Source organism: Podarcis liolepis, assembly GCF_965112155.1.
Source record: "Podarcis liolepis genome assembly, chromosome: 8".
NCBI lineage: Eukaryota > Metazoa > Chordata > Lepidosauria > Squamata > Lacertidae > Podarcis > Podarcis liolepis.
Window position 1 is genome coordinate 4,561,609 of NC_139560.1, and position 25,347 is coordinate 4,586,955.

Here is a 25,347-nt window from a genome sequence, read left to right on the forward strand (position 1 = left end):
TAAAAATATCTCTGTGCACAAAGATGATGGTGACCAACAATGGAAGAACAGCTTTTAAAATTAACAGACTTAGCTGAGATGGTGAAATTGACATGTTTGATGAGAGAAAAGTCATTCTTAACATTTGTTAAAGATTGGAAACCTCTCATAGACTTTTTACATGGAAAGAAAAAGAAATGGTGATATTTGGATTTGAGGATTGAAGATAATGTTTGTTTATAGAAAGTGGCTTTGTTGGGTGTTATATTGGAGTGGATGAAATGAATATTGTTTATATATAGCGGACAAATGAAGAATTGGAAGTTATTTAATTTCTGAATTTTATTTTTCTCTCTTTCAACTTCCTTTCTATTCTTTTTTTCTTCCTTTTTCTTTTTCTACTCCTTTCTCCTCCCCCCTTTTTTCCCTTTATATTTTATTGTATTTAGATCAAAGTTTTAGTTTGGATAAAAAAAGAGAAAATATATTACATTTTGTATTTTTCTCTATAAACCCTTATAAAACTTATTAAAAATAAAAAATAAAAACTATAGAGAGCCACTGACAGTCAGTGTAAACAATAATGGACTAGAATGGGCTAGATGGTCAGATCCAGCATATTTTAGTGTTCTATGATCCTGTATTGAATGCAGGCATAACTATTGGCCATTGTTGACTGCAGTGGACCCTCTAGTTATGTACCGCTCTGGATACACAACTTTCGGGTTACGAACGCAGCAAACCTGGAAGTGTATACTTCCGGGTTTCGTCACACGTGCATGCGCAGAAGTGCTCTGCGCACTTTGCACATGCGCAGAAGCACTCAATCTCGCCGTGCATATGCGCAGAAGTGGTGCCTCTGAACTACGGAATTTTCAGGTTACAGACAGATCCCCAGAACAAATTTAATTTGTATCCAGAGGGTCCACTGTATAATAATTGTTTTATGAAGCAGCTGTTTTAAAGTTGCATATTCAGTAAATTTTTGATATTAAAAACCTAGATGGTTTTTGCAAGCCCTGGGTCTAGCATGGCGGGGTTCTCCACCAGTTTGGAATTTCTGAGTAATCATTAAAAATAACTGTTCCTGTAAAGCAGAAGGAGAAATAACGAAATGGAAGGTACATTTATCAGCACAACCCTATTACACATTTCTATTATAAAGCAATTCCTGTAATAAGCCTCTAGGCCAGGTTAGTGGGCATGCAATGGAAGGCTAGGATTTGCAGCGACAAAAGGAAGGATCTCTGATTCGATATCAGGAAGTGAGATAGCAAGGAAAGGTGATGGTCAGGGCCTCCTGCCAGCTGCGAGCATGCAAGAATTCTGACCGCACTGGCAGGCCCAGCTTTACTTTGTAAATTTGCCCAGGTCAAAGACCTGGCACTCAGCGCTGGTTTGGCCACCAGTCGCCCTGTCAGCTTCCAGCTTGTAAACAGCCAAAGCCCTGCGGATTATTTTGATGACAGCAAACTGGTGGTTCCCGGGGAAGAAAGATCGGAGTTCTGCGGATGCTATTCTATCCGAGCATTTATGGGAACGCCTGTCGCTTGGAGCTGCCCAAGCACACGAGCTCAAAGTGAGGATCTGCAGGACTGATCCTGGCTAGAGGGTAGAGGATATTAGAATTCCTGCTCCATGATTGCAGTCATGGGATTTTCATCTAACACATGACGGTATATGTTCTGACTCCACAGAGTGGGAAGTGACGGAGACAGGATGTTTGTGTTACTGTGTTCCGTGAAGTGGGACTATTGTCCTTTGTTTTTTTCTCTTTGCTGTCTGATGCTAGAGAGAGAGAGAGCCATGTTGCAGTACTCCGTGTGTGTTTACAGTGGTACCTCTGGATACAAACAGGATCTGTTCCAGAGCCCCGTTCGCATCCTGAAGCGAATGCAACCTGCGTGTGCGGGTCACAATTCGCCACTTCCGCGTATGTGCGTGATGTCATTTTGACCATCTGTGCATGCGCGAGTGGCAAAACCCAGAAGTAATGTGTTCCGTTACTTCCAGGTCACTGCGGAGAACAACCCGAAAGCGTTCAACCTAAAGCAACTTCAACCTGAGGTATGACTGTATATGTAAATAAAGTAGATTAGCCAAAACGCTGAGTTGCTGAGGTCTGTTACACATGATGCGCATACTCAGCAGATCCCTAAGTGTGCCGGTGTCGGTTGGCATCAGTTGCTGTGATGTTTGGGCAGAATAAAGCTTTTGAAGCTCCTGAATGATCAACCAGGAGGGAAACAACATGTCAGTCAGGCATGTGTCTCTGCCAGGGTCCTACCTGAGTGTAGGACGAGCTCCTGACAGAGGAGGCCAGCCTGGAAGCCACAAGGAAGTGGATTATTTCCAGCGAGGTCATTGGCCACAGGGCAAAACTGAATTTTGAACCAAAGGAAGCAAACTCATTCACACCACTCTTGTTGCTTCAAGCAGGGGGTTAGGTTAGATGACCCTTTGGGTCCTTCCAACCCTACAATTCTCAACCCTACAATTTCAAATTAAAATTTTACAATCACAAACATACAACACAGACCATAAAAACAAGATTCCACAGAATCTCCTGGACTTCCCTTCTTCCCTTTGTGGGTCCTATCGTTCGTTAATCATTTCCTCCTGCATCTTTTATAATAATCCAAATCTTTTACATCTCCATTATATCCAAAATTCGCTTTTAAACTACAAGTGTTATTCCAATCCCCCTAACGATTTTAACTGTTTACAATGGTTTTTCAGATAAATTATAAATTTCCCCCATTCCTTATTGAAATTTTGGTCTTCCTGATTTCTGATTCTTTTGGTCATTTTTGCAATTTCGTCATAATCCATCAACTTAATCTGTCATTCTTCTCTGGTTGGGACTTGGTCCTCTTTCCATCTCTGGTACAATTCTATGATTCCATCTTAACTCTGTTCACTGGCCTCTCATCTCACTCTTCATCCAGAAACCTCCTGCACACATGTGGTCGATGGGGGCGGGGAACATTTATTCAGCCCAAAGGCTGTATTGCCCTCTAGGCAACCTTAGGGGAGGGTGTCACATGACAGGGGTGGGAGGAGCCAGAGGCAGAACTGAGCAACCAATGAATGCTTATCAAAAGCCACCCAACAGTCTGGGTGAGGGACTTTGTCCCCCAACAGCTTCCGGGTAATGTGGCCAGCATGACTAAGCCACTTCTGGCGAACCAGAGCAGCACACGGAAACTCTGTTTACCTTCCCGCCAGAGCGGTACCTATTTATCTACTTGTACTTTGACGTGCTTTCAAACTGCTAGGTTGGCAGGAGCAGGGACAGAACAATGGGAGCTCACCCCATCGCGGGGATTCGAACCGCCGACCTTCTGATCGGCAAGTCCTAGGCTCTGTGGTTTAACCCACAGTGCCACCTGCGTCCGGGGGGGAGGTATAGGTGAGCAAAAATATGAAGAACCCACTAGATCAAGCCAAAACGCCATCTAATAATTCCATCGTTCTGACCACTTTGATCTGCAGAACTGACACCTGTTCTGCATTTGTAAGAACTCGATCTTTCAGTGTGGCAGCAATGAAACTTCGGAACTCCCTGCCTATTGATATCAGGCAGGCGCTCTCCGTGCGCTCTTTTTGGCAACCGCTAAAAACATTTCTGTTCAGGTGAGCCTATCCAGATGTTCAGAAAGTTTGTGGCAAGTTTTAATCTGTTTTTAGTGTCTTCCTAGCTTAGCGTTTTGTAATTAATTGTTATTAATTCTTTCTATTGGTAATTTTACTGGGTACCCCCCCCCCATTTTTGTAGACCACGTTGAAGTTTTCTTTTACAACCAAGCAGTGTACACTCATACCTCATGTTACGTCAGCTTCATTTTACGTTCTTTCAGGTTACGTCCCATCGTGACCCGGAAGTACCGGAAAGGATTACTTCCGGGTTTTGCCGCTTGCACATGTGCAGAAGTGCAAAATGATGTCATGCACATGCGCAAAAGTGGCAAATCGCAAGCTGCGCATGCGCAGGCCCAGGCGCGCCACTGCGGGTTGCACTCTTTTCGTGTTGCGAACGGGCCTCCGGAACAGATCCCGTTCACAACCAGAGGTACCACTGTATACGTTTTATGAAATAAATCAGTACTTTCCCATCGTTTTTTGTTCACCTAGCCATCCCTTCTCTCCCTCTAACTCTATTCTCCTAGGTCATGCCTTCTTTTTTAAGTTGGGGGGGGAATACTTATGGAGAATTTCCCACTCCCGTCTTTCTGATGACGGTATATTGGTAAATTCCCAAGCACACCAGCTGAACCAGATCAGGTTGCGTTATTGCTAACTTGGTAGCCATCCATACCCCAAGTCAGTAAGCATTCATTTAGCTGGATGGGTCATGCGGGGGCCACAATGACTATCTTACTTAATGAAGTGTGCTACCATGCAGAATTGCTATGGCATGATTTTGAATTCTGAGCAAAACACAGAGGCTCGGCAACGTATATGTAATTGCGGCATGCAGCGTTTAGAGCATGTCCCATCCCATTAGGGCTGCATTAGGAAGCCATTAAGACTTAGAACGCTGATGAGAAGGATATGTAAATAGGTCGGGCCCGTGTCCTGCACATAAAAACTAAAAATAAGATGTGTGGGCAGGCAGAGAGGAGAGGGGGAAAGTCCCTTTTGGATTAATAAATCAGAGCACTGTGGGGGCTCAATACGGCATCACCTGGGTAAACAGAGACACCATAGTCCACCTGGATCAATTTCCCCCATGGCAAGCTGTGGAAGAGCATTTTAAGGAGAAGCTACCTGATTTGCACCTTTCGAGCCAAAACAAAACTGTCCTTTGAAAGCCACACTTCTTCAGATTTTGTAATTCAGCTCTTCCAACTAGTAACATGCTCAAATGTTCCTATATTAGGGGAAAGCTGTGTATGAGAATGTGTACATTAGTGAAAACGACATGCAAAAATGCATCAAAATAGGGAATATGCAAAAAAATGTGCATATTGGGCAAAACAGCATATTAGGAGAAATTCACAAGGAGATGAATCTTCACAAGGGCTTTTTGAGAACATGGAAACTGATGTGGAAATGCGAGGAACTGAACTAAAAAGTGGAACAAATTAGAAACTGAGAGAAACTGAAGGATTTATCCATCCTGCAGTCTGAGCTGTACCACTTTGTTGCGCAGGTGGGGTCTCACCTGATGAAATGTTCCATTGTGGAAAACCATTTCTACATACAGAAGACTAAAGATCAAGATGTTGGCTAGGCCTGGGCAAGTCTCCCTGCCATCTTGCATTATATATGGGTAAATTGCCTCTCAAAAATTATATGTGTATATTGATCAAAATGGTGTACACAAATTCCAAGTCCTGAAGGCCAGGTTGAGACATCTTAAGGATCACATGTTTCCTGCAGGCTTGATATTCACATCAGTAGAATATCTGGAGATTTGCTCCTTTAAAATAATGGAAGTGAAAAATTCAGGGCAGGGGCCTCAGAAGATCATTTTGGGGTTGGTGGGTGAAGTTTCCCATCTACAGTCCCTTCCCTTCCCCCATGGTCCCAGCTCTGCTATCATTTAAACACCACTCTAAAGTATACCTGAAGGAGCATCTCCACACCCATCGTTCTGCCCTGACACTAGGTCCAGCTCCGAGGGCCTTCTGGCAGTTCCCTCGCTGCGAGAAGCCAAGTTACAGGGAACCAGGCAGAGGGCCTTCTCGGTAGTGGCACCCGCCCTGTGGAACACCCTCCCACCAGATGTCAAAGAGAAGAACAACTACCAGACTTTTAGAAGACACCTGAAGGCAGCCCTGTTTAGGGAAGCTCTTAATGTTTAATAGACCATTGTATTTTAATATTTTGTTGGAAGCCGCCCAGAGTGGCTGGGGAAACCCAGCCAGATGGGCGGGGTATAAATAATAAATTATTATTATTATTACTACTGTGCACTGATTTCTCTCCACTCTCATTTCCACCCCTGTATTCTGCTGCAAAAGCACCTTGGAGGAATTGTCTCCATTGCCCGAGTCTGAGAGGGTGTTAAATAACACTGAACTTGGAAAGAATGACACCAAACTGAGCAGTTAAGCTGTTTGCCGTGGCGCTGCTCATTAAATTACACATAAAAGTCCCCTCAGCAATAATGGAAGTAGTTGCCTGTAAAACTCCCTTGCGAAACTGGATGTAAATTCCACCTCTCGTCTCCGTGAAGCACCAATGGGACAGTCGGCAGGTAACTGCTGATATTTCCGCATTGTTATCATGTTCATAAGCTATTGAGCAGGGAACAGAAGCAAGGCCTTTCGTTTTCTACCTTCCTGCCTCCTCCTTTATATCATATAAAAAGGAAATAGGTTTTATTTAAATGCTGGAAAGGCAGCTCAGATTGGAAAAGCTTCTGCCTTCTCTCACCGTGAGGTGATGCCCACGTTATCATAATGCAATTATTTACTACGTATGCTCATTGTAGACCAGGCATGAGGAACCTGTGGCCCTCTGAGGGCTGGCCAAATCTGTCATTTTCAGTTTCAGCTGCTCATTTTTCCAATCTGAGCTTTAGTTCCCCACATTTCCACATCAGTTTCTGAGGGTTTTCCTTTTTTTAATCATATGCGTGAAAATTCGTCAGATTTTTACTGCAAATTTCTCCCAATATACACATCTGTATGCAATTCTCCTTAATATACACATTTTTGTGAAGCATGTCTCCCTAATAGGGCTTATTTTGTATACTACTCTCACTGTTTTCATGCGTGGGTGTGTATGCACACATCACCCCAGCCTATGTAGTTATGTCCACATTACTTGGCCAGAGCATTTGCTGCAAAAATTCAGAGAGGTGCAAATTTTGAAGGAGGGCTGTGCTTCAGTCCGTGTACCATTTAGTTGAGTTCACCTTTCAGTGTGGACTGAATTGAAATCTTGTCTCTTCAAGAAGGGGATGAGTGAGCAAAATGAGGGCAGGTGGGCTGCTTGAGGTGGGCTGTGCCCCCAATTAGGTTCTCCACTCAACAAGTTAAGCAGCCGAAAGCATGGGAATGTAAGAGGTTGACTTGTGCAAAGTCAGGTCATTGGCCTATCTAGTTGAGTATTGTCTACACTGATTGAAAGTGGCTCTTCATCTCTTCAAACAGGGTTCTTTCCCAACCCTACCTGGAAATGGCAGGGATTGAGCTCAGGAGCTTCAGCTTGCAATGCATGTTCTCAACCACTGATTCCTCTAAAATAAAATAATAGTAATAATTTATTATTTATACCCCACCCATCTGGCTGGGTTTCCCCAGTCACTCTGGGTGGCTCCCAACAGAACATTAAAAACACAATAAAAGATTAAACATTAAAAACTTCTCTAAACAGGGCTGCCTTCAGATGTCTTCTAAAAGTCAGATAGTTGTTTATTTCCTCGACATCTGATGGGAAGGTGTTCCACAGGGCAGGGGCCACTACTGAGGAGGCCCTCTGCCTGGTTCCCTGTAACCTCACTTCTCGCAGTGAGAAACCGCCAGAAGGCCCTCAGCGCTGGACCTCCGTGTCCGGGCAGAACGATGGAGGTAGAGACACTCCTTCAGGTATACTGGTCCGAGGCTGTTCAGGGCTTTAAAGGTCAGCACCAACACTTCGAATTGTGCTCGGAAATGTACTAGGAACCAATGTAGGTCTTTCAGGACTGGTGTTATATGGTCTTGGCGGCGACTCCCAGTCACCAGTCTAGCTGCCGCATTCTGAATTAATTGTAGTTTCTGGGTCACCTTCAGCTTGCAATGCATGTTCTCAACCACTGATTTCTCCAAAAATAAAATAAGATTCCAGTCAGTCCTCATGGAATCTTTCCCCTACATCTTGTGATAGTGAATCCTATAATGTATGAATTGTGTGAAAAAGTATCTCATCTGTCCTGAAACCCCCACTATTTACCCTTTCTAGAGGGTTTGTGATTATAAACGCCTGTGGGGAGTTCCTCCTGATGGCTGGCAACCATCACAAGAGCTCCATGAAAGGCGGCAAGTTCCCTTCCCCCCAAATTTCAGCCTAGTGTTAGAGCGCCCACCCTATTCCACCTGAAGCAGATGTTTGAGACTACTCGGCTGATTTCTGAAGGAATCAAAGAGTGCTTGGAAGAGCAGCATAATGCATTGGAATGCATTGGAGATCCACTCAGTCCTCATTCAGAGTCTAATGGTAGGATAGTTCCTCCAGAATAATTAAGATGGACTTCAACGTTGAGATACCCTGTGTACATAGGAAACCTAAGGAGATGTCATACATGAGTCAGGACATGGGTACATTCATTTCAGTGCTATCTACACTGACTGGCATTTATTCTTCAGAATCTCTCCCATCCCCACCAGGAGATGCTAGAGCAGGGATAGGCAAAACTCACTCTTTAATGCAGAATTGGAACAAACAGCAATCTGAGTTTCCTGCAGATTGCTGTTTTCTCCGATTTAGTGGTAAAGATGAGCTTTTTGTGGGGGAAGTGCCCACGAAAAAGAAAGATGTTTTGAGACTACAATTCTCATCATCCCTGACCACTGATCCTGTTAGCTAGGGATGATGGGAGTTGTAGTCCCAAAACATATGGAGGGCCGAGTTTGCCTATGCCTGTGGTAGAGACTGAAACTGGGATGGGAAGCAGAAGAAGGAGACGGGAACAGGAACATAGATAGGAAACAGGAATCAGAAGTTCATCTCGCTCAGGATTATCCACAACGAAGCTCTCTGAGGTTGCCAGGGTTCGAATCTAGGACTTTCTGTGGGCACAGATGAGCACAGACACTCTGATCGCGTGCTCTGGTTGTAAAGGGAGCTTAGAGGTGCCTGCTAAAGTTTCAGAATGTCGAGGAAGAGCTAGCTAGAGAATAGGGGGATTTATCTTTCCCTCCCAATACTGGAAGGCTCACACCAACCCCATGCAAAATATATGAGAGCAGTTCTGGCATCTGGCAGGGCAGAGTCCCCTGGCTTCCGAGCCTTCTGCTGCATCTGCACTGCGCTCGGATAATGGCTTGTTTTACTGACACTCTGCGGAGAGCCCGGCCACCCCGCTCCCGACGCACCATCTGCTTTCAGATCCAGAGACGGGAGCCAAGGAAGGGGGCACATGAAAAAGAAAGCACAGCCCTCCCATCTTCCATATTCACACCCCAGGGATTCCTTAATACAGATCCTTCTATATCCAGAGCTGTGTCGTTTGACATTCTTTCTCTGCTTGATCTATTTTAGCGGTTCCCAAACTTTTTGGGCTACCGCCACTTTGGTTCTGTAAACTCATCCCCAGTGCTCCCAGCCCCATCCTCTTAAAAGCATTCTTCAGAATAGCAGCGTGCACAACCAACTAAGTAGTAATAACACAATAAAATTTGAAAGAGCAACAATTAATTGCATGTATATTCAAAACCCAGTTAAAACTTTTTAGTTGAATTAATGCACCAAAAGTGATGAATTTGATCCAATGATGCCAGCTTTCAAACTCTGATCGTCACCTCCAGACCCCAACTGCCACCCCCTGCCTCTTAGCAACCCACTGTGTAATTCCAATGAATGATATATATTGTGGATCCTTTGCCTTACGATGCACTCACGAAAACACGTTCTGCTTTAATCTGTTTTAGCATTAATAAAAAAAATTCCTTCCAGTAGCACCTTAAAGACCAACTAAGTTAGTTCTGGGAGACCTGGTCTGAACAAAGACATTGGATTCTTATCTCATTATACACGACTAAGCCATTTTTCACCTTCTCACCCCTTGCCTTTTCCTGTAAGACCTATTGCAGTCGTTAAGAGTCGTCAACAGGCTCATCTCAGCTATCTGCCAATCTCCCATTCCCACCACCCTTCTGAGTAATACCCCTCCCCACCTTCTCACTATATAGAAGGATCTGGCAACTTCTGTTTCAGTGTATCTGAAGAAGTGTGCATGCACACGAAAGCTCATACCAAGAACTAACTTAGTTGGTCTTTAAGGTGCTACTGGAAGGATTTTTTTTATTTTGACTATGGCAGACCAACACGGCTACCTATCTGTAACTGTTTTAGCATTGTAACTTTTGTACGTTTTAAAGTAGGAAGAAGAAGAGTTTGGATTTGATATCCAAACTCACTACCCGAAGGAGTCTCAAAGCGGCTAACATTCTCCTTTCCCTTCCTCCCCCACAACAAACACTCTGTGAGGTGAGTGGGGCTGAGAGACTTCAAAGAAGCGTGACTGGCCCAAGGTCACCCAGCAGCTGCAGGTGGAGGAGTGGGGATGTGAACCCAGTTCACCAGATTACGAGTCCACCGCTCCTAACCACTACACCACACTGGCGGCTGTGATTCTCCCCCAGCCCCCTCAATTTTACTGTTTTACATTTTCATAAAATGCTTGGAGGTTTTCAACGATCAAGAGGTGCATAAATTTTACAGAACAAATAAATGAGGTAAACAAGGAGGGCCACAACTGCAGAAAAGAATCACCCAGGTGCGTACTTCCAAAAATGTACGTATGTATAATACCTTTCAATGCCAGTTCCTGGAAACCACAAGAGGGGAGAGTGTTCCTCTTGTGTGTGGGTTTCCCACAGGTATTTCGGTGGCCACTGAGAAGTAGATGATGAACTAGATGAGCCATTGGGCCTGATCCAGGAGGTTCAGAAGGAGACACATAACAAGGAGCGGTTCTGATGGCCTGGGATTCGGACTCAGAGGCTGAACCTGAGGAATCCCAGCCTGCACAGGAGTCCCCGCCTCCAGAACCAGCTGAGCCGGGGCTGGGGCGTGAGCCTGAAGGGTCCTCACCTGTGTTGGATCCTCAGGTGCAGGCACAAGCTGAGTCTGCTCTGGCTCCTGAGGTGATGGAGGACCCATTGCCTGCAGGTGCTCCACTCTCAGCCCCATCAGGGGAAGCTGAGGTTGCCTCTGGGTCCGGTAACCCTCCAGCCTCTCCTGAGCTGCAGAGGCGAAGGGCAGAGGGGCGAAGGGAACTAAGTTCCTGCAGGAGGAGTGCTCGCCTCCAGGCCAGGAGAGGCGAGTCACCTGTGGACCGGGGCCACCCTATGCCTTGGGGCAGATAAAAGCCAGCCAGCCCCAGTCCCAGGTTGCAGGAGGAACATTGTTGGTAGCCTGTTCCTGCCTGCACGCTGTCCTGCTCTTCTGCCAGAGTTCCTGACCTCACCCGACTCTCTGCCTTGGACCCCGCATCAGCTTTGATGGACAGCCTCCATACCACACCCTCAACCTCAGACTGGACTCAGACCTCGCCGCACGATTAACCCCCGGGACCAGCACAGCGGTGCAGGTTGGTCCATTGCAGAAAGAGGGGCACCACTCACCAACCTCAATCTGTCCACAGCCAGCCTCCAACTGTCTGTTTTCCTACTTACAAAAACCAGTCTGGGGGTGGCACTGTCAATCAGCTGCCCTCTCCTTGGTCTCAGGGCTCATCCATACTCAGCTCTTGTGTAGCACTTTCTAGGTCTGGGTTTCCCAAATTTGGGGTCTCCAGCTGTTTTTGGACTACAACTCCCATCATCCCTAGCTAGCAGGACCAGTGGTCGGGAATGATGGGAACTGTAGTCCCAAAACAGCTGGAGACCCGAGTTTGGGAAATACCGCTTTAAAGTGCTGTGTCTGAGCTTCCCCCTGCGAAAACTCACTCTTTAATGCGGAATTGGAACAAACAGTAATCTGAGTTTCCTGCAGATTGGTGTTTTCTCCGATTTAGTGGTAAAGATGAGGTTTTTTGGGGGGAAAGTGCCCACGAAAAAGAAAAATGTCCCAGATACAGTGGACCTGTGCTTGGAAATGTGCCACAAAAGGAGGTCTGGATGAGTCTGGATGAGCTCTTTGTGTTGTACTTGTAGAAATCAGTGGGGGGGGGGGGAGATGAAGCTAGACTTTGTTGCCTCCCCCTGTCATTTCTCTCCACCAGTTTTTGTCTCCCTGCCTTCTGCCCTACCAGTCCCAATAGTTTTCCTGCATGGCTGCTAGGAATACTTAAGTACAGAGAGAGTTTTGCCTACCATTGGCTTTAGCTGAACCTCTCATTGACTCTGGCGCCACCTAGTGTTGGGCTCCCTGCCCTCTACCCTATCAGCTCCAATGGGCTCTAGCCAGTACTAAATTAAAGCTGCCATTTTCAGACAACCGATTTAATTGTTTTTAAGTCCTTAGGGCCCACCCAAAAGATAATGGGGAGGGCTGGGGACATGCTGGGGCAACTGAGAAGGAGGAAACCGCCTTAGGCGCAGACAAGGCAATTTCAGCTCCTCTTCCTGCTTCCAGCAGCTAAAACTTACATCCCATCAACTTGCTATTTCTGTGTTAATAACATGCTGTTGTGATGTCACCGCAAAAATCCACAAAGCCTTTTAAAGCATCTCAACAGATAATGGCCGGCCAAGCAGCTCTCCAGGCTACTGTTTATCTCTCAGATAAGCTGCATGTACAGCCAAAAGTCAACATCTCTGCTAACTGAGAGAGGCACACCAGGCCCCACCATCTCCCGGAGCCAGAAGTAGCCTCCCTAAAGGGCCTTCTCATTCATTCAAACAAACACCACCTGCTGCTTTTGTGTACTGCAGGCACAAAAACATTTACCCCCAAAGCTGGCATCAAGTCCTGCCTTAAGCTCTGGAAGAGACCTGAGCCAGCACTGAGGCAGTCAGAACATCCTGTTAGAGAGATGCTACCGTGGAGCAGCAGCTAAAGTGAGATTAGGATGCTCAGGAAAAGACTTTGCTAGGAGGAGAGAGAGAGAGAGGGAGGGAGGGAGGGAGGGAGGGAGGGAGAGAGAGAGAGAGAGAGAGTTGTAGCATTCTCTGCTGGAAGACGGTTCAGTCCAATGAGTAGGATAATGCATAAAGTTTTGCTTTGGCTTCGTTTTTGGGGGGTTTTTAAAAAACTGTTTTTAATTATTTTAACTGTTTTTAATTTGTGTAGGATTTTTTGTTGTTGATGGGAGATGTGTCTGGGAAGAGAGGAGCTGATGATAGCAGAACAGGGTTAGGGCTAGGGCTAGAGTTAGGGTTGGGGTTAGGGTTAGGGTTAGGGTTAGAGTTAGGGTTGGGGTTGGGGTTGGGGTTGGGGTTGGGGTTGGGGTTAGGGCCAGGGCTGGGGCTGGGGCTGGGGTTGGGGTTGGGGTTGGGGCTGGGGCTGGGGCTGGGGCTGGGGCTGGGGCTGGGGCTAGGGCTAGGGCTAGGGTTACAGTTAGGGTTGGGTTTAGGGTTGGGGCTGGGGCTGGGGTTGGGGTTGGGGTTGGGGTTGGGGTTGGGGTCGGGGCTAGGGCTAGGGCTAGGGCTAGGGCTAGGGCTAGGGCTAGGGCTAGGGCTGGGTTACGGCTAGGGCTAGAACAGTGGTTAAGGGTAGGAGGAGGTACAGTGGCAGAGGTGCGGCAGGCCGGATAAGGGGCACACAACACAGGCAGTTGGTGACTATGCCACATGCCAACTCCTCCTCCAAACTGGGGAATTTCAGTTGTTCTGTCAGCCAGTCCTTGGGTTTGCACCTGCTTTTGCTGAATGCCAGGTTGGCTTTGAGTAAGACCTCTCTCATCCATGATCCAGTTATGGAGGAGGAGGCTGATCTGGTCTATATCAATGAGACCAGGACAGTGGACCAGCCCCCGATGAAAAAGTTTGCTGACCCCTGATATAGAATAAGGTTATCAATTTTTTTTCAATGAATCCGGGGACACTTATTGTTCTCTAAGTACATGTGAATGCTGAGAAAGCTGTAAACCCGGGGACTGTCCCCAGGAAACGGGGGTGTCTGGTAACTTTAATATAGAAGAATGCATAAAATGTGGAAATCCTGCATGGAAGAGGCAGTACATGCTAAACTCAGTGGAAAAAAATAAAATGAATTCTGTATTTTTGGTTTTGGAATTTAAACCCTCCCCGTCACCATAGTAGCAGCAATAGCTTAAAATGTAAAGACTTCAGTGCTGAAACACCCAAATCTAGATCACCCACCAAGCAAGCTGCAAAGCTCATTCGGTGCAAAGCTCATTCGGCGCAACTCCAGTCTTTCTTTCCAAAACATTAACACAGCTGGAGTAGGCTGTGGCATTGTGTTGCCCTATCCAGTTGCCAAATTGGCCTCTATGGTCAGCCCTGAGACCATAGGCAAATTTATAGCAGCCATTTATAATGGCATGTCTGCAAAGCAAGAGTTAACCCATTTCAGAGTTACTTGCTTTTTCAGACCAAGGAAACTCAAAGCGACTCACGAAAACAAGCAAAACACCCGCATACATACATTAAAACAAGAAATGAATGAAAACGGTTTTTTAAGGCATCTCTCCCACTCTAAAAGGCCACGTATATATAAAGGCTGAAGGCCTGGTTAATGAGGAATGCTTTTGCTTGGCGACTAAAGATATATAACAATATTGCCAGGGGAGCAACCATGGAAAAGGAATGCTTCTTAACTTCCTTATAATTCTTAATAGCCTAACTCCAACCCCCAAAGACAGACAGCAAAATCACTTTCAAACTGGAATCCAGTTTTTGATGTCCTCAACGACGGCAAGCCAAGATCACTTTAAATCAAAGCAAATTGAAGCTGTGGCATTGACTGCGCCAATCAATGAATGGGTGGAAGGGGGGAAATGTTCCCCTGTACCTGAGCCATAAGTTCTGATCAATTTCTGCACCGCTGAGCGTCAGGACGACATCACTTACCCAAGAAATCCAGCCCACTGCTGTCCTTTGGGCTGCTCAGACAATTCTCCAAGTAAATCCCATCTTTGAAACAATCGTCCCTCTTTTTGGTGAAGCCCAGGATGTCGCTGGGCTGGTCTAGCACCTCTCCGCTGGAGCAAGCGCAGGGGGTCTGCATTATGCCACAAGGGTGGGAGCTGCTGCTGCTGGTCAAGCAGGTATCCAACCATTTGCACAGCATCTGGCAGGCAGCCTTGCTGGGGCTTCTGTTGCCGACCACCAGGTATTCCACCGAGAAATCCCTTTCCTGGACCTTGGCTGGCTTCCACCGGACGTGCCCGCTTTCTAAGGCGGACGCGGTCTGCTTCATCTGGAGGAACTGCTTGCTGGACTGGAGGAAGGCATAGCGGGTGGAGCTGTCGCAGAGGTTCAGCACATCGTCAAAGCTCTCCATGCCCAAGTACGTCCGCGTGGACTCCAAGAAGGAGTCAAACTGGTAGGTCCGTATCTGCTGGTGGTCGCATCCACCGGTGGGCTTCAAGACCTTCATGTACAAGGTGTACCTCCTGGGGTCAGGGTTCTGGATAATCCAAGAGCAGCGGGAAGAGTTCAACGGGAAGACGGCAAACGAGGAGAAATAGCCAAAGAACTTGCCCTGGACCAGAGTGGTGCACGGAGACTGCCCAAGGTCGAGCGCCACTACGGTCCACACAAAGAAAAGTGGCAATAACAAAAGCAGGTTCAAGGTATATCCACTGCTCCTCCTCATCCTAGGTCCCTCGTCCTTTGGAACTCAAAGCAATAGCCAGGCAGAGGGCAGATCTTGGACATAACAGGAGGAAATGAGAGAGTTCTCGCCCCGGGCTCTACATGAGATCAATCCAGCCGTCCCATGTTTGGATTCGGGCTCCTCCTGGTGGCCGAGGCAAGCAAGACCTGGGGAAGAGAAGGAGAGAGAAACACGCTCCGTTAATTCCAGGATGCAAGGCTGTGAAACGCAGCGATGTCCAGGCTTTCCTTGAGAGAGGATCTAGCAGGGCACCGATGTCTCCACAAGGCCATCTGGAGGCTCTGTCTGGCAGATCAAGGACGCATCTGCTTGTGGCAGGCACTCCCCCTCCCAAATCCACAAGACGCGCATGACACAAGCAACTGTCTTCATTTTGGGATTTGGTTTTTTGCTGAGAAGTGAAAGCCAACTTCTCTCCCCACCCCACCCCACCCCCCACGTCTTTTAAATGCTGGCACAGAACTTCTCCTCAGCCCTGCCTGTGGAGAGACACAAAAAGCTCCAATTGGACAGCACACACACACCATCAAACACACACTGTCCTTCCCAGTTCACAATCCCTGAGACATTGAAAGTGCTGTGGAGGAATACGAGTTAGCTGTGAACTAGAGTTTGCCACAACAACAACATAGGATGGATCAGAAGCCCTCGGAAAATAGAAAGGTTTGTGCTGAAAAGACCACAACGCACCCCTGCTTTAAAACTTGGGGAGACATGTTCCATAATTGGGCTGCCATGGTTTAGAAGGTCCTAGTTTTACTGAGCCGTTTCATGTATTCACTGAGTTTGCAGCTTCTGAAAATAAAGCACAAATGTGCTTTTTTAAAAAACAACAACAACAAAGTTCCATGACATGAGATTTGTTTCCTGTGCCTCATTATCTCTATTCACACCCTACACCAGCTCATCTCTTGTGCTCGGGTTAAATGCCTGTGATGATGAACATGGGTTTCCCTGCACTAACTTGAAAAGCATTTCTTTGCAGTGTATACGGAGGGTGTATAAGAATTTAATAGATTGCCTTCTAAATCCATCAGGCAGTGTGATTATGGGGGGGGGGTTGCAAAGAGGCAAAGGGGTAGCAGGGGGGTACTGGAGGCACAAATGGCTATCGGGCTTGGAAAAGCTGGTGTCACTGGATCCAGTTCATCAATTTTGTTAAAATAATTAAGCTAAATACAATGGACGCTCGGGTTGCGAACACGATCCGTGTGGGATGCACGTTCGCAACCCACAGTGTTCACAACCTGCAGCAGCGCACGTGCGGGTAGCGCTTCGGCACTTCTGCACATGCGCAAAGCACAATTTAGCGCTTCTACACATGCGCGACCGCCGAAACCCGGAAGTAGCCCGTTTCAGTACTTCTGGGTTTTGGTGTCCGTAACCTGAAAAAACGCAACCTGAAGCGTCTGTAACCCGAGGTATGACTGTAAATGTAATTGGACTTTGAAAAAATGTGCAGTTAATTCTTACTGTTTTAATTCTATTGGGTTATTACCCTCCTTAGTGGCTTTTGAAATCCACTATTCCAAACAACATTTTTTTATAGCCTGGGTGAGTGTCTGGAACCAAATGGGTCGTTGACCCAAAAAAGTTGGGGAAGCACTGGTTTGGACAACACTGGTCAAAGTGGAACGTAGATCTGGTTTAATGAGCTTTGGGAGGACTTTCTGTAGCACCAACTCCTTCCTTACTATCAGAGTGAAGGTACATATTTACTCCAAGCATTGTTTTCACAGGGCTTTCTTTAGGAAACTCTCCCCATATAAACCATCCTGGACTTTGCATTCATCCTTTAAGACCCTTCTTTGTGTGCCTCGTCCACGTGAGGTCTGTAGGGTGGCAACACGAGAACGGACCTTCTCTGCAGTGCTTCGCTTTTTGTGGAATGCTCTCCCCAAGGAAGCTTGCATGCACACAAAAGCTCATACCAGTAAAGTGGTATCTCTGATTGCAAACGGGATCTGTCCCAGAGCCCCGTTTGCAACATGAGCAGAACTCAACCTGTGTCTCTGCAGGTCGCGATTTGCCGCTTCTGTGCATGCACGTGACATCATCTTGAGCATCTGCGCATGCGCGAGCGGCAAAACATGGAAGTAACCCTTTCTGGTACTTCCGCAACCTGAAAATGCTCAACCTGAAGCAAGTGCAACATGACGCATGACTGTAACTAACTTAGTTGGTCTCTAAGGTGCTACTGGAAGGAATTTTTTATTTTATTTTATTTATTTTGTTTCAACTCCCAGGAGAGATGCATGACTCGGGCATGCTGCAGGCCCTGCGGTATGTGCCAGCCCCCGCAGTGTGGCGCTCAGCAACAGCTGTGTTTCATTATATTTGTTGACTGAACTAAAAAGTTTCATGAGCCCAATTTTTTTTAAAAAAAAATATTTTTAAAAAACTCACTTTTTTGTCATTTTATCACCCCCGCCCCGGATGAGACCCAGGGCGGCCCACATCCCCTTCCTCCTCTGCTGGGTCTCCCTGCTTGAAATTTCTAGCTGCTGGCATCATTCAGAGGCATGCTGTTTCCAATGAACAGTCGAGGTGGCATTAGAAACTGCAAAGTCTCTCTAAAACACTGTAGGATTGATCTGTCTCCATTCACCGTCTTCTACATCAATATCCCATCCATCCCCAAACTGTGAGACACCCAAGTTGCTGATCAATGGCTGATACCTATTGTTTATCTTCCAACCAGGCATGTCTGCCTGTTTTCCCCGTCAGCGAACACTAAATTCTCAACTCCAGACAGAGGCTTATCTTTCAACCCCTCCAATACGGGCTTTGCTCAACCCCCTTGTGAAATTCCGCTCGCCTTATCAAAACACATTGCGGTACCAGTTCTGAAAGGTTAATACATCCATGGCTGGGCATCTGCCAAGGACCTGCTCCTCCTCTTTGCTATCACAACCTGCTTGGTCTTCACCTGCCTCTTGCTTTCATCCAGATGGCTGTGGCAGCGAGGTGGAGAAAGCAGTCGACAGCACAACCTGCTTGCTCGCTGACTCTCTGTCTGGCAAGCAAACAGGTGGAAGCAAGGGCAAGGTAGGGGAAGAGAAGGAAAAGCAGAAGCTGGGTGTTATGCACTGAGTTGAATAGGATCCAAAGTGCAGCAGTATGATTGGTCCTAGAACAATAGGATACCGAATGCAGCAGTCTGACTGGTCCTAGAACAATGCAGCAGTATGATTGGTCCGCAGGAGCCACCCAATCCCGCTCCAGATGGAAGTGAATCCACAACCTGATTGGCCTACAGAAGAATCCCAGAATTAGCCAATCACGTGCAGCCCATTGTGTAAATAATGTATATAAAGCAGATACTTTGGGGGAACTTTCATTCCTCCTCACCACTATGAGCTGAATAAAGAGCATGAAATCCACTCTCGAATCCGAGTATATTCCACTGGTGATAACAGCCACAAGGATTGATGGTAATGGTGGGGTCCGCTAATCGGGTCCAAACTGCCTTGGTCACTGAAAAGCCAATAAACGCCATAGACAGAGGAGATTCCCATATTCACTCGTTTATTCAGCTGAGTAAAACAGAGCGGGCGAGCCCCCAATAGCCTTTGTTCATACTTTGTTCATCACCCCTCCCTTCCCCCCTTCGAGGTTCCTTGCACCGATCAAAACAGGACACCCTACCTGGAGACTTTGAAGGTGAGAGTTGCCTGACAGAGGGAGGTTTTCCTGAAAATCGCCTAGCAATGTCATCTGGTCTTCACATATCTGTGGCTCACCCTCCTAAATTCTAAAGCAGGCAGGTTTTTTTTTTTTACAGATGCGGATGACTCTGGGGTTGCGGTGCTCATCTCGCTTTATTGGCTGAGGGAGCTGGTGAACCAGAGCAGCGCATGGAAACGCCGTTTACCTTCCCGCCGGAGCAGTACCTATTTATCTACTTGCACTTTGACGTGCTTTCGAACTGCTAGGTTGGCAGGAGCAGGGACCAAGCAACGGGAGCTCACCCTGTCGCGGGGCTTCGAACCGCTCACCTTCTGATCGGCAAGCCCTAGGCTCTGTGGTTTAACCCACAGCCCCACCTGCGCCCCTGACCCCTGTGTTAGGCTAACCAAAAAACAGGACAAGAACAGGCCTCTGTGGCTTTTCCTGAAACCCCACAGTAAGGGGCATCTAGGGAGTCAGTGGACGCGGACTTCTCCAAGGCTCCTCCAAATCCTTGGCCATCCCAAGGCTTTTTGCAATCTCTTTAGTCCCTCCTCTGCCTGCAGGTCACAGTGCCAGGATCATGAGTGGCATCTTTCCTCATTGCAGCAGGAAGGAAAATATTCTGTTATCATTTTCCTTTGCAAGTGCAATTCGGTTTATGATTTGTGAATGTGGAAGACCCTCCACACCCACCCACACCCTGCAAGCTATAGCTGTCTTAGCAAGACAAACATGCTGATTCCAGTATTCAGGAACAGGAGATGCCTAGATGTGCCCTTCTCTTGTCTCCCACCGGCCTCACCACTCTCCCCGCCGTGCACCTCTTAAAAGCCAGCAAACTTTAACTAAACATCCCTGCTAATAGGCTGCTGTGTTCCAGCTGCTAGGCCCTGGGATTGATTTCCCCGAAACAGGGTCCCATCTGGAAAAAGCTCTACCACAAAGGATGTAAACATTTCATTCCCACCGCTCCAACTGATCCCTGCTGTAGTGGAATTTTTTTAAAGGAGAATTAAACACACAAACATCAAAATGAAGGGAATGAAGAGCCCCATAGCAAGAAACAAACACAAACAAACAAACAAACAAACAAACAAACAAACAAACACATACACACCCATAGCTGTCAACTTTTCCCTTTTCTTGTGAGGAATCCTATTTGGAATAAGGGAATTTCCCTTAAAAAAAGGAAAAAGTTGACAGCTATGACACACACCTGGATCTGCAACACAGTTGGCAATGAAGTCAGCAGAGCATTAGATCAGCAGCAGAAGGCTCTTAAGAGAGTCCTTGCTGAGAGGGTGACATTTACCGGCCCTCAGGTATCTTGGGGCTCCATGGTTTCTTTCCTACCGTTAACCACCCCGCCCACAGCAATGATTCCTATTGTAACTAACTCAGAACAGTGAAGTCTTTCCTTGCAGGACAAACATGGTAGTGATCGTTATGAAAATTATGAGACTTTGTTCCTTTGGGGGTAGCAAGTCGGGGCTGGACACACTTTCAGATTGTGTCCAAGTCTGGTTGAAAAAGATTTGGACTTTATCCTTCCTTCCTTCCTTCCTTCCTTCCTTCCTTCCTTCCTTCCTTCCTTCCTTCCTTCCTTCCTCCCTCCCTCCCTCCCTCCCTCCCTCCCTCCCTCCCTCCCTTCCTTTCAAAAATATGTTTCCTGGAGGCGGTGGAAATACCCTGGGTGTACCTGACTACAGTGGTACCTCAGGTTACATACGCTTCAGGTTACATACACTTCAGGTTACAGACTCCACTAACCCAGAAATAGTGCTTCAGGTTAAGAACTTTGCTTCAGGATGAGAACAGAAATTGTGCTCCGGCGGTCCGGCAGCAGCAAGAGGCCCCATTAGCTAAAGTGGTGCTTCAGGTTAAGAACAGTTTCAGGTTAAGTACGGACCTCCGGAACGAATTAAGTACTTAACCCGAGGTACCACTGTACAGTGAATATATAAATCTGGCAAGACTCACGGCATTCATAAGGGGACAATCGGACCAAAAATAGTTAAAAGAATGGGGATGTGCTAAAGAAAAAACATTGTTCTGGAGTAAGCATATCGGTATGTAATGAATGATGCTTTGCAGGGTTAAAGAAAGAGAAAAATGGTGTAAAAAGTATAAAGTAATCTACATTAGGCACAACAACTTAGAGAGAGTAAAAATTTCAAGGTCTCAGACAAAGGAAGGAAGTCAATATGTGTATATGTATGTAATGACTAGATTAAATGATGATATGGTTTTATTTTTAGATGTGTGTTTTTGTTTTTTTGTTCTTTTTGTTCTTTTTCTCTTGTGCCCCCCCCCCCTTGTTTGTACTGTTTTATTTTGGACCCAATGTTTGTAATTTTTGTTGTTATTTTGCATTGAAAATAATTTAAAAACAAAAAAAAAACAACTTATGGAATATGCAGAAATGGTGAAACTTACCGGTGGAATAAGAAATCAAGGTAACATTTTTTTAAAAATAAAAGAACAGAAATGGTTTATTGAATATTTACAGATAAATTGCAAACAGATAAAAACATAGGCAAGATTATTGTAATAACCCGCAGTTTCATACGAGTATATATTTAAAGAGGGTGAACGAATGAGCAAATTAAGTTAATTTGGATATGCAGGAGGTATTAAAAATAAATTTAAGGAACCGCAGAAAGAGTGGGAAGGAAGTCGAGTTGTGAAATGTCAAAAGGATTGTAAAATTAATGAGAAGTATAAAATTAGTGAAATGTATAAACTTGAAAAGTATAAATAAAACTTTCTTTTTTTTTAAAAGAGAAAACTGAGAGTCTTTAGGTGGACCACAACTCTCATCATCCCTGGGATTTTGCCCTGCATATGGGGTTGATGGTGACGATACCTCAGGCCCCAAATATCTGAAAGGCTGGCTTCTTCCCTACAGACCTTCTTGGGAGCTGAGATAGGCAGAAGAAACCCTATTAGTAGTTCCTCCACCTTCAGAGCCTCAATTGGTGGCAACCTGAGACAGGACCTTCTCTGTGGTGGCCCCTAAGCTGTGGAATTCCCTCCCCAAAGTTGCATCTGCCACTTTCATTATACAGCTTCCAGAGGATGCTGAAGACATGTCTATTTACCCTGGCTTCTGATATTTGTGGTGCATGTTTCTATTACCCACCTTATTTTTATGGTTGCAAGTTGTTTTAAGATGCTGTTTAATGTTGTTTTAATGCTGTCACCCACCCTGGGACTTTAGGGTGAATGGTGGGTAATAAATTAATCAATAATAATGATGCTGTCATTCCCTTAAACCCTCCCTGAATGTTGCATATGGACATCTCAAGGGGGGGGGTGTCAATATAATTGCCATTTTGAGTTCATGCTGAACAAATCTCGAAAATACATTTCGAAAGAGAGGAGGACTAAAAATAAATAGACTTAACATGCAGCTTTAATTAAACTGTGGCAATGTGAACAATACCTTCAATTTGAGGGAAATGAGCTGAATTCTGGAAAATATAAACATGTCATCATCGGAACTAATTTTAGGAAACATTCAAACGTTTGTTCAAGTCTGCAGCAATCATCATATTTCACACAGTTCTGGGGGTATAAAACCAAGTTCTGCGTAAGACCTAAGCAAATGTCCTGAACGGCAGTACTTATTTATTTATTTGAAGCATTTTTACCACCCTCTTTGGCTAAAAGGGCTTCCGGAAATTTTGTAAGGCTAAAAAGCCTTACAAAAATCAGCATTAAGACAGCGGCCAATGTTTTGCCCCAGGTTACTTAGCCATTGTACTGGGACACGGGTGGCGCTGTGGGTTAAACCACAGAGCCTAGGAGTTGCCGATCAGAAGGTCGGCGGTTCAAATCCCTGCAACGGGGTGAGCGCCCGTAGTTCGGTCCCTGCTCCTGCCAACCTAGCAGTTCGAAAGCACATCAAAGTGCGAGTAGATAAATAGGTACTGCTCCGGCGGGAAGGTAAACGGCGTTTCCGTGCGCTGCGCTGGTTCACCAGCTCCCTCAGCCAATAAAGCGAGATGAGCACCGCAACCCCAGAGTCATCCGCAACTGGACCTAAGGGTCAGGGGTCCCTTTACCTCTAAGGAAAAACAGGACATTCTGGGATCAAATAAGAAACTGGGACTGCTTCTGTAAATCCAGGTCACTTTACCTTTACCTTACTTAGCCACTGAGCCACCTGGGGTGATCTTGGCTGCCCCCCTTGTCTGATAACCTCAGTTTCTCATCTGTGAAATAGGAGGTCAGAGCTTGCCCAGAGCTGAATGGATTTCATTTAGAACTGCCCATACTTTACTAGTTAGATTTCTCTCCAGTAGAGGGCAGTAGCAACTTGCATCCAATGCACACCCAAAACGTTCACAATTTACGACAGCATCAGATAATTGAGTTTTGTATGTGGAAAGGGCACATTTTTAAAAACTGCGTGCAGATCTTAATATGCAACTGTCACATGCGCAATAACTCTGCTCGGAAGCTGCAGCACAGCATGTACATGTGGGGACATCAGTCACATTTATAAGCAAACATATGGCAGGTCACTGATATGTATTACCTGCCATAGTCTGATGGTAGGTCTTTTGGGGTCTCAAGCTAGGAGCTTTGTCCCATTAAAGGACCTCAGGCAATAGGGCTGAGAGTGTGAATGTGGGAGCATGAAACCATCATGCACACAGTGACTAAGGACTACCTCTGAGCTAAGAGTCCTCCTCCTCTATAATAGTGTTTGTGGGGTCAGTCTGAAGCCCTGAGCCTGAATCCAGAAAGGGTTAAAAATCGAATGGAGGATTCGATCCTTGAACTAGTCAAACAGGCTCCTTTGGCTATAGGCTTGCTACCTAAGTATTGCCATTACAGTGGTACCTCGGGTTAAGTACTTAATTCATTCTGGAGGTCCGTACTTAACCTGAAACTGTTCTTAACCTGAAGCACCACTTTAGCTACTGGGGCCTCCTGCTGCCGCTGTGCCGCCGGAGCACGATTTCTGTTCTCATCCTGAAGCAAAGTTCTTAACCTGAAGCACTATTTCTGGGTTAGCGGAGTCTGTAAGCTGAAGCATATGTAACCTGAAGCATATGTAACCCGAGGTACCACTGTAGACCCTTTGTCTAGGACAGTGGTTCTCAGACTCTTCTCTCTGGGCCACACTTTCAGAATTAAAATTTGCTTATGCCACACCGAGTTTTTTTCTTGATATCAAATACACTGGAAAACAAAAAGAAACGACTCGCAGCAGTGCTTGACTAATAACATAGAACACAACTACAGTGGTACCTTGGTTCCTGAACGCCTCCGTTGTCGTAGGTTTCAGTTCTCGGACGCCCAAAACCCGGAAGTAAATGCTTCGATTTTTTAAACATTTTTTCAGAACCTGAATGTGCAACTGGGCTTCTGCTGAGTGCAAGAAGCTCTTGCAACCAATGGAAAGCCATGCCTCAGTTTTTGAATCTTTCGGAAGGCAAATGGGCTTCCGGAACCGATTCTGTTCGAGAACTGAGGTACCACTGTACTTTATAATACGATCACAGGACAATCAGAAAGTTTATAACAATGCAGCTGCGTAAGAACATGAATACTTCCCAAAATATAATTATATACAAGCTTTTTACATGCATTATGTACCTTAAAAAGTCAATTAGAGGTGTAAGCTTGCTTTTGCCGGCTAATCTCATTTATAGTAGGTCTCATTTGAGACAAACAAACTCTCATCTCCTCACCAGCACAAAGAAGCCTCTCTTTTTCCTGATCTTTCATGTTTGTTGGAGTTGAAAATCCCTGTTCACAACAAAATGTCATTGAGAACTGTAGAAGAATAGCCAGTGCTCTTGCAGAGAGCCATAGATACTATTTCTGGTTTTATATCCATTTTTAAATTTACTATACTCTACTGTACTGTACAAGGGATGCAGGTGGTGCTGTGGGTTAAACCACAGAGCCTAGGACTTGCTGATCAGAAGGTCGGCGGTTCGAATCCCTGCGATGGGATGAGCTCCCGTTGCTCGGTCCCTGCTCCTGCCAACCTAGCAGTTTGAAAGCACCTCAAAGTGCAAGCAGATAAATAGGTACCGCTCCAGCGGGAAGGTAAACGGCGTTTCCGTGCGCTGCTCTGATTCGCCAGAGGCAGCTTAGTCATGCTGGCCACATGACCCGGAAGCTGTACGCCGGCTCCCTCGGCCAATAAAGCGAGATGAGTGCCGCAACCCCAGAGTCGGCCAGGACTGGACCTAATGGTCAGGGGTCCCTTTACCTTTACCTTTACTGTACTGTACAGTGGACACTCGGGTTGTGAACATGATCCATGCACGT

The 25,347-nt window shown here is 46.1% G+C and overlaps 1 protein-coding gene across 4 annotated transcripts in view; it reads right to left on the reverse strand.

Annotated features, from left to right (window-relative positions):
- The window catches only part of ADGRB1 (adhesion G protein-coupled receptor B1), a 380,579-nt gene that overhangs the window by 258,752 nt on the left and 96,480 nt on the right, over positions 1-25,347 (reverse strand). For all 4 annotated transcript variants that reach the window (XM_083516501.1, XM_083516500.1, XM_083516503.1 and 1 more), the window contains exon 2: positions 14,613-15,527. In XM_083516501.1, the coding sequence (XP_083372627.1) occupies positions 14,613-15,360 (748 nt within the window). In that variant the 5' untranslated portion in view covers positions 15,361-15,527. The remainder of the gene's footprint in view (positions 1-14,612; positions 15,528-25,347) is intronic.